At 43.0% G+C, this 10462-nt stretch overlaps 1 protein-coding gene across 1 annotated transcript in view; it reads left to right on the top strand.

The window, feature by feature from the left end:
* Nucleotides 1-7202: 7202 nt before the first annotated feature.
* The window catches only part of ttll5 (tubulin tyrosine ligase-like family, member 5), a gene marked incomplete at its 5' end in the record, with an annotated part of 91715 nt that continues 88455 nt past the window's right edge, over nt 7203-10462 (top strand). The window contains 3 exons of the mRNA XM_080784202.1: nt 7203-7264; nt 9279-9385; nt 9534-9616. Coding sequence (XP_080640328.1) covers nt 7203-7264; nt 9279-9385; nt 9534-9616 — 252 coding nt within the window. The remainder of the gene's footprint in view (nt 7265-9278; nt 9386-9533; nt 9617-10462) is intronic.

Here is a 10462-nt window from a genome sequence, read left to right as displayed (position 1 = left end):
CTCTGCCTGTCTAGCTCTTGTAATTCTATGTTATGTTCTAGTTGTTTTGGTTCTATGTTGTCTTCCCCAGGTGTTTCTCATGTGTAATCACTAATCAGCCCTCCTGTGTATATTAGTCCTGTTCCCCAGTCAGTCCTTGTCCAGTCATTGTTTGGTGTCACTCCTTGTTCAGTTCAGTGTCTGTGTTGTTTTCCCAGTTATTTTATAATAAATCACCCATCTTGCATCTTGAACTCTGTCTGCTTGCTGTCCTGCATTTGGGTCCTCACCACACCACCGGAACGTGACAACTTCTACTGTATGTAGCTAAAGAACAGAACAGGAATTCATCATATAGGAAGCAAAAAGGGAAAAGATACATATACAGTGAGGGGAAATGGGGGGGGGGGATTCAGATTTTACAGAGGCCAGTTTCGAATTGCAGCCATCTGTAGGTGCCCTTTGAGAGCGGTTTTGAAGGAGTCAAGGGATTCACATGTCTTAATGACTGTTGGTAGGGCGTTCCACATTTTGGTGGCATAGGAACGCATAGTTTGTGCCGAATCTGGGTTATACATGGTTTGTTGCACTCCCTCTGGTGTTGTGGGTGTGGATTTCGTTTACATTAAGGAAGTATTTAGACAGGTACATGGGTATCTTGGTGGTGTATCGAATCTTGTGGACCAGACCCATTGCAAGATGCTGTACTTCAAGGTGTTTTTGTTGACCAGTGTGAAAAACGAAACGCTTTTCCCACGCTACAAGTTGAAGCCGCACACTAGCATAATTTCCATCAACCAGCTGTTTAAAAATCTGGAAGAGACACCTGGTCTAGGTGTTTTCTTGACGCCACTTAACGCGACTGTGGTTATATACCCATAGGGTAGGCCTACATCTAGATAATAGCGTCAAGAGGTGTCAACTTATAAGCGGCACAAACGTGATGCAAAGCTGAGCCAATCAGTGAATCCAATGGTGGGTCAGGTTGGTCAATCAGGGAGGCTGGTGCCACAAACGGTGAGTCTCCCACAGACACCCGCACAGACAGAAACGAGAACCCATTGGTCCCCGGTCGTATGGAACGGAACACACATGGCAAATGTTTGTTTGGTCAGACGGAACCCAAGTTAGCTGGTTTTGCCCTTTGTGACGTAAAGGTGACGTTGCAGTGTTGATTAATCTGATCTTTTAAAGACAAGTCACAGTCAGACAGATGTCAGTATGCTATCAGCAGACAAGAGAAGAATAAGGAACAGAAAAGAGCAGAAGAGAACTGTGAAGAAGTGTTGAATACAGCTCAGATATCGCTCAAGATAGGCCTATAACTTGTATTTTTCACCACGATGTTGGTGATGGAGAAGACAAGTTCCCCCTCTGCTCCAGAGGAAAACAGCCCAGTATTATGTGCAACAGTCACAAAGAAGAAAATTCCTCGGCAAGGAAAGAAGGGGGAGGCACAGGTACGGGGACTCAGGTACCCTAATGCACACCAATTGTTTGTCGGAAACATCCCTCACGATGTTGAAGAGGCCAAGCTCAAAGAGGTCTTTGAGAAGTATGGGACAGTACTGAAGCTCATTATCAAGAATGGTGGTAAGTTCTCTAACTTTGGCTTCGTGGTGTTTAATGACTCAGAACCTGTACAGAACATCCTCAGCGACAGGCCCATAAAGCTTAGCGGTGACTGGCGTCTCAACGTGGAGGAGATGACAACGCGCCCGGCACGTTCAGACAAAGCCCCAATGACTGCCAGCCCCGGCTGGCAGGCACGTGGTGAGGTGTTCCTCAATGTGGAGGAGGCAAGCTTGGCACGTTCTGACAAACCTGCAACAACTTCCAATGGAGCGGTGAAGTCAAGAAGGGAAGGAAAGAAGGTGGAGACACCGGTGTGGGGAGTCAAGTACCCCGACACCCACCAAGTGTTTGTGGGAAAGATCCCTCATGACGTGGATGAGGCCGAGCTCAAGGAGCTCTTTGAGCAGTATGGGACAGTTGTGAAGCTCAGTATCAAGTGTGGCGGTGGGAAGCAACTTAACTTTGGCTTTGTAGCATTCAATGACGCTGCACCTGTACAGAACATCCTCAGCCACAGGCCCATAAAGTTACGTGATGAGGTGCAACTTAACGTGGAGGAGATGAAGACAACCTCAGCACGCTCAGACAAGACTACAATGACTGCCAGTGGAGTGATGAAGTCACGAAGGGAAAGCAGGAAGGGGGAGACAAATACGTGGGGAGTCAAGTACCCCGACACTCAGCAACTGTTTGTGGGAAATATCCCTCACGAAGTGGATGAGGCCGAGCTCAAGGAGCTCTTTGAGCCGTATGGGACAGTCATGAAGCTCAGTATCAAGTGTGGTGGGAAGCTCCCCAACTTTGGCTTTGTAGCATTTAATGACGCCGCACCTGTACTGAACATCCTCAGCAACAGGCCCATAAAGTTACGCGGTGAGGTGCTACTCAACGTGGAGGAGATGAAGGCAAGCTCGTCACGCCCGGAGAAGGCCACCGCAACCACTGTCAACGGGGCGGTGAAGTCAACAGCACAGAGATCTGGATGCCCTGCACCTGCGCACAAGAGCCCTGGTGAGGTATGTATCACTGTGGAAGACACACGCTCACATAAGAGCCCCGGTGAAGTGTGTCTCAGTGTAGACGAGACACACTCTGACAAGGCTACGACTGCCAGCCTTGAACCCGAGGTTCAGGAGGAGGTGAAGCCTGCTGAGATGAAAGCAGACACCCTGCACGTCCCTGCTCCAGTGTTTGTCAGAAACATCCTTCCTCACGATGAGGACACTGCCAAGCTCAAGCAATATCGGACAAACTGTAAGTTCAGTATCGATACTGACAGCATTTCGATTAGTTGACTTTGGCTTAAATGGCATTTATGAGTCGACAGATGTATAGAACATTCTCAGCAAGATGCACATAGCGTTCCCTTCCATTCCATTCAAAGGACCACAATGTCCTTTGGACAAATAGATTATGTTCATTTAATGTATATTCATTTTGTCAATAAAAATGTCAATCAATCCGTGGTGAGCTGTGCCTCAACATGCAAGAAATAAGTTAAGGGTGGGCCCTCAATCCCCAAACTATATATAAATAAATGTATATGGTTGGCTAAAACTACAAAATCATAACATACAAATCATAATGCACATAAAATCTAACTGATACAATCATAAGCAGACAAGGTGAACGCAAATGCAGAGGTAAGGAGAATCAGTTCAAAGTAATTTATTCAAAAGGGGGCGAACACGGCAGGGCAGCAGGCAGGAAAGAGGAGTGGGTGAGCAACGGTTCTATTGTAGAGGGAAGAGCAATGTATGGCAAGCCATGGTCACAGGACAGTATCGAAAGTATACGTCATTACACATATGCATATGTTTTATCGAATATATGGTTTGGTACTACTGTTTTTTTATTTTATTTTGTTTTATTTTTTGTTTTTTATCTTTTCTCTCCTTTTTCCTTATTTCCTTTGGTTTTTATTGCTGTTGCAATAAGTCAATTCCATTGGTGGAATTGACTCTTAACTTACGATTTAACAATAATAAAGAAACCTTGAATATAGGTATTAGCAAGCTGGCAAGAAGCGGGATATTAACAGGGCATGTGTTAAGTGAGGCAGGTGGAACCGGCAGGTACGCCAGAGCTGGAGCTGCTGGGAGAGCGAAGCTAGACACACTATGCAGTGACCAGGCATCCCAACCACAGGCTCTTCCAGATGCATCAAGCCGCCCCATGGAAAGTGGCCCCGCAGCAACAAGGCCACTGGCAGTAGGTTGCTATAGATAGCTATTTCCGACCGCCAAACGAGAAAAACCTATAGCAAATACCAGAAACGTTAACCCCCAAGCCCTTTCTCTTACTGTGTTCAGTGGAAGCCAAGCAAGTGTTATCCTGAACCCCCTCACGACTGCCCTCCTTGAGGTCAGAGCTCTTAAGTGTTATACAAAGCTACGGTCACTGGCACAGATAGCTATGTATAACTTAGGGGTAAGGAACCTGGCACACAGCACCTTCAAGCACCTTGGATAGATAGAGCTCTGAGTCTTGATTACTACTTTTTTTCTTGTTTCCTTTTTATTTCTTAATTGTTTTGTTTCTTTATATTGTTTCGTTAGTTAGTTTTTTGTTTCTTTATTTTTTTTTCCTAATTCTCGGCTGTATGTTTACTATTATTATTATTATTATTATTATTATTATTATTATTAGTAGTAGTAGTAGTAGTAGTATTACTAGGCTGATGCCCATTGGGAACAATGCCAGTCAGGAATGCATGCCCGGTAATATGCAATACCCGTTTTTGTAATTTAATTATACTTGGAGGCATTCCGTTCAGAAAATATGGGCACATACTGTACAGTAGGCTACACATCCATTCTGAACGGGAGTATAAATGGCCTTTATGTACCGGACTACTGCGGTACACAATGGAGATCAAGACCCCCCCAAATATCAATTGATTTCCTGTGTCTATGTGATGTGGGTGCCTGCCCCTTGAGGAAACCAGAGGCACATAACATCCACAGCAGGTGAGCTCACCAAATAGGGTTGGGAGAGATATAGGGGCGGGGAGAGGCGACCACTTATGACCTTTTGTGTGCCATTTCATACTAGTGGCGAGGTGTGGGATCGTCTATCTTGGTAAAATATTAAAGATTTAACAATAAGGAAACCTTGAACCACAGACAGAGAAGACAGGGAACTGGGAAGAGAAAGATACAAAAGAAGCAGAGACGTGTGGGATACAGTCTCAGAAGAGACCGTCTCCTGGTGAAACTCCTTACTGACATGTGAAAACAAGGGTCTGGTGATGAGTATTGGAGGAAACACGATAGTCTGCTATACCCTCCCCAGATTGACAATGACAGTAACAAAGGGCCACAGTAGAAATGGGGAATTGGCAATGACTAACGTGGAAGAAAAACAGACAAAAAAAAGAATGAAATTTAAAAAAATAACCAAAAGCCCTTGTAAGGACCAATGTATGTAGACAAAAAACTTTTAAAGCCACAAACACAAAATGATGAAGAAAAAACAGTCCTTGCAAGGGCCAACATCCTCTTCTCTTGCTGTGACCTTGCCGTGGTGAAGAGGCTTGAGTGATTCACTGACCCTGGGCCCAATGCTGCTGGTGGGGTAAAACCCCTGACAGGGTAGACCACACCAGAATGGTCACAGGTGCATGAGAGTCCTGACAAACGACAGCAAAGTCTCTTTTTCTGTAATTAGTGAGGGTTTCATTAAAGGACCACGTCACCCATTTTCAACCGTATTTTCCTCCTCACTAATCATTATGAGATGACACCATTTCACTACTAGGGGCTCTATTTTCATCCCTTATCCCTACACTTCTTTATCTTTTTGAGGGTCGCTAGCCCATCCTATATACATGTTTTGTCCCCACAAAATGGCCGCAACACAAACATTAAATTAAATGCCATTGACAATGAAAGGAAAATGTACGTAATCTTGTCCCCACACGTCTCATATCGACAATGAAAGGAGAAATAAGGTCAAATGTCCGCCAAATATGACATAACTTTGTGGCAACGGGCAACAGGCATTCTGATTGGCATCATTCATGATGATGTACGATGAATAAGAGCGGCCCTCACTTCACACGGGTGTGATTTTTTTTACTATTTTGAAAAACATTTGAATAGTTCAACTAGCTGATCTACATCGACACGTTTTTTCAAAACTTATTTGCCTTTTTTTTTTACAATTTTGAAAAACGTGTAGATCAGCTAGTTGAACTTCAAAAATGTTTTTCAAAATAGTAAACAAAAAAAATCACACCCGTGTGAAGTGAGGGGTGCTCTTATCATCGTACATCATCATGCATCATCTCATACTGGCCAATCAGAATGCCTGTTGCCACAAATGTATGTCATAAGGGGTTTAGTATGGATGAAAATAGAGCCCTAGATGTGGACTGTATAGTTCAGAAACCTGCCTACCAATGATGTTGTTTTTGGAGGCTCGCTAGCCCCTCCTATATGACCAGCTTTTGGTGTGCGGGCACAAACTTTGTCCTACACAAACATTAAAATGCCATTGACAATGAATGGAATAAAATGGACAATTCATTCAAATTGTGATTGGCCGGAATGAGATGATGTATTATGATGTACGATGATAAGAGCGCCCCTCACTTCACACAGGTGTGATTTTTTTTATTGACGCAAAAACAATGGCTCCTACAATAGTTTCTATTTCTGCATGTTAACTTTCCATGAAGAGAAAGGCTGTAGTTTACACTATTTGCATTTGGGCACCAAGTTCAGGACGCGTCCCCGGTCAATAGAGGGCGCTAATGTGCCGCCCCATGTCTCCCAATCGTAGATCATTTGAGTATTTATTTTAACAACAACGACAACAAGCAAAGTAAACAACATTTGATAGTTTATGACTAGTTAGTAAAATAAATCAAATGTATAATCTGATAAAACAACCAGCCACAGCCCACAGGCAAATTATTATAGATCATAAATATCAACGACGAGTGAGTAAATTGTGACTGACAAGTAAAAAGCTGGACACAAAGGTCAAGGTGTGTGCGCATGCTCCCATCTGTTGCTACTCAGTTGTTGTAGTTACAGGAACGTTAAAGGATGGCGTTGGGCGCTCAACAAGAAAAGCCCAAGTGATGTGATGTGCATGGTGTGAGTGATGCTAGCAGCAAGTAGCAAGCTTGCACACTCAAAGACTAGATGCACGTTTATGTTGGCGTGTTTTAGGTATGTTGGTTATTACTTCATAGACCGTTATTGTATACAGTTAAGGTGCTAACTATAGTAGCTATCTCTGTGTTCTTAGCATGGCTAAGTTGTTAGCGTTACATTGAGTCTAGGCTTCATCAGTTCTCCAGACCAATGGCACTGTTGCTCGAACAATTATTTACCATAGCAACTGTGTCATCCATTCTACAGAGTATTTCAAGATTTCTACACACCTGTGCTAACCTAAGGATGTCAGTTGTCCACACGTACATAATTACCCTGGCGTTATCGTGCGTTTTAAATGCATGCACTAATCTCTCACCGTTGGCTAACGTTGTTAGCTTAACGTTAGCTAATCATTATAGCTGGGATTTCTGTCAGTGATGATCATCAGTTCATCTTGTCTGCAGGTTGGAGATGCCGTAGTAAGCACAGGCATCCTCCCAGAACATTTCACCAGGCATCGCTTCACCTTCCGCCGTGGAAATGCCAGCTGTGATCCGGGATAAAGAGGATTCTTCGGAGTCCTCACAGGAGGACGATCAGGAGTAAGTAGATATAGCCTACTAATAAAAAGTCCACATATGTCAGATTGCTCGTCTGTCTGTCTGTCTCTCTCTGCTCTCTTTATTATGCATTGCATAGATACATTGATCTCCCCTTTTCTCTCCTACTGTTGTAGAGGCCAAGTGCAATGATTTCACTGTTTACAATGTTGCAACAGTTTATGTGACTTCACTATGAAGTATTTACTGTAGGCTATACACCTTGAGCCTCAACCCCCCTTGCCACCCTTTGTCTGTCTAATCTGGTGTGAGTGTCTATCCAGTTTAACTTTGGCCATAGATAGAATTCCCATAACCCATTTGTCTTGATGACGTGATAACAAACGCCCAAAATCAAGTTGTTATAGTGTTTAAAAATAAATAAACTAATCGTGTCCTTTCCCCTTTTTGGACTACTATAATAAGGCTCTCTGTGAGCATTCTCCTTTTGCATGTAGTGATGTACACGGGCTGCCCACAATCCTTACAGCTTGTAGAGTTGGCTGTCTGATTTGATCTTAGCAGTGTCAAATGGGTCTTAGCTTAGTACTGATCCCTCCTGGCATGCAACACTGAGTGTTAATTTAACTCAGAGAGTGTACAGATGGACAGGGGCGTTGGACTGGGGGGAAAAGTGGGACAGATTTACTAGGGCCCCAGGGTGGGGAGGCCTGGATTAAAAATAAAAATAAATACCAAAACAAATTGCGTGTGGGGCCCACAGATATTGCTTTTCCCAGGGCCCAGCTCATCTTAATTATTGATGCCAAGATGCAGTAGAACTTCTTGAGTCACTCTTATTTTGCATAATTGATAAAAGAAGTTGGAAACCTAATAGCTAAAGCCAAGGACATTTCATTGTAGCTCATTGTTACACCAACCAGTCTTTGTCATATTTTTCTGCCACTTTGGCCTACACTTAGTAGTAACTCACTGAGGATTTTGATGAGTTTAGGATTAGGCATAGTTTTACTGATTAGGCTTAGGTTTTGGCACTGTTTTACGGAGGTTAAGGTTAGTATAGGAATAAGGTTAGGTTTAACCGTTTAGGCATAGTTTACTGAGGTTACATTTTGTAATACCAGGCAGAGACCTGCCGGATTTGCACCCGAGGCGGCTGTGTTTGGGTCGAGCAGGTATTCGCCAGGATTGCTTAAAATCAGCAGCATCATAAACAGATTAGAATATTTATCCAAAATTTGTATTCATACTTCATCGTACAACAATGTCGCTCGTCGACAAGAACAATTACACAAACTAACATTGCATTGCGACACGTCATAGCTTGTAGATCAGTTGTTTTTCTTTAACATTATCCTCTTTTGTGTCAACATGTTTCTAATGGAGCATCGCACATTGACTTACAGTGCTTGATGTCCGCTTGTTCTGAGCCCTTTTGTTGCTCGCTGACTGAGATCTGTGCTATCAAAATACCTTTCTCAATGGCGTGTAGCACAGATATCACCACAGACAAGACAGAAGCCTTTTTGTCTGGCCTACCTGGATATTTGAGTTAGGAGCAACAATTGTTTACATGCCTTCCTGCCTCTCCCCATCTTATCAAGGACTGTCACGTCCGATAGAGTTTTACTCCGACAACATGCTATCTTATCTGTCTCTTTTTTTCTTTTTCTTTTTAGCTCCTGACGTGTTGTCAGAGTCTGGCACTATCAGATATTCTCAGTGCAATGTTACCAGGGTGTTTGTTAATATAGTAGCAGGGCCTTTTTTTTGCACAGCACACCCTGAACCTGTGTGTGGTTCTGTCTCTATCTGCTCCCATAAAGTCAACATCATGTCAGTATGCATTCCACCAGGGTTAGGTAAGCAGCCCATATCCGCTAGCCAGCATCAACCAGGACTGTAAACTCAACATGGCATGAAGGGAAATAAATCCCCAGGCTGTATTTGTTTGACAACAATCATTCAGTTGTCATCTTTCTTTATATGATGCATATGTTCTACTACATCTTACTAATGTATTATACCTGGCTTTATTTGATTCTGTGCCTCCCAGAGACCACCCTTGCATTGCCTGGAGTGGTCTTAGCAGGAAGATCCCAGTTCTGGTGTTCTGCCCTGAAGCGATCGTCTCTAGGGATTTGAACATCTGCTCCATTGGAGGTATACATTATTACTGTGCATTGTGGTGAAAGATGAAAAAACAAGCTGTTGTAGCCTATTATCTTTTGTGTGCTTGGAATGTTTTAATGTCAGGGCATATTGAAGTACATTTTATTACCGTTGCACTGTTGTTTTCCATTTATTAAAGAGAGATACAACATGGCCTTCAAGATCGTTCGCACAGAGAGCCGCTTGGTACGAGGAATCCTGACCAATCATGGATTCCATGAGGTAAAGTTCTTGGCTAAAGCGTCCAATGTCAGAGTGGTGACTTACACAAACAATGTCATGTTTCATGTTTGACAGTCGTACACTGCTGTAAAACAAAGTATACACTCTATTCCAGAAGCACAATGCTATATTTATGTAATCATATGTAAATATAGCAATGATAGATGGGTCCATGTCTGTCCAATCCACTGGGATTTTACAACCTTCACTTACTGTATACCGTCTAATGTCTGATTTAAACTTGTTCATGCACCAAAAATAGCTGATCTACATGCTCCCAACGTGTCACATTGCTTGTAGATCGGCTGTTTTCGGTGTGCGACTCTTGTGCGCAACTAAATATGAATCAGGCTTTAGTTGAAACCTGGAAAATACACAATGGAAATAAACAAGTATTGGCTCTCAGGAGAGCATACTCCTCATTATCACTCCTTTCAAACAGTTACCATTAATTCTCTTTTTATTTCTCTTCAATGCTTCTGGACTCCCACTAAACCGTCATCAAAGGCAGATGAGTGTCTGCCACAGCATCATATAGAGCCAGAGTTTAATAACCCTCTATTGCAAACATATGGCTTTCTCCTAGACAAGTTAGTGAAAAAACGTGCATCCACCAATGGCTGGAATGAAACAAAACAAAACAGGAAACGCATCAAGTAAAATGGTGATGAAAATAGCTGTTGAGCGGACTTTCGCTTTGAGGTGATTTGAAGAGAGTAGGCTATATTTCACCAGATTAGTGGCTGAGTATCTGATCTGCTTCTTAGATCCATGCTAACCGACCAGTCACATGTGATGGACGTCAGAATATAATACTGCTGTTGTTGACTGGAAACTCTCACTGTA

This window comes from Protomyctophum bolini (assembly GCF_963924005.1).
Source record: "Protomyctophum bolini genome assembly, chromosome: 15".
NCBI lineage: Eukaryota > Metazoa > Chordata > Actinopteri > Myctophiformes > Myctophidae > Protomyctophum > Protomyctophum bolini.
Note: the sequence above shows the minus strand (reverse complement) of the source record. Positions and strands in the feature narration are given on the sequence as shown.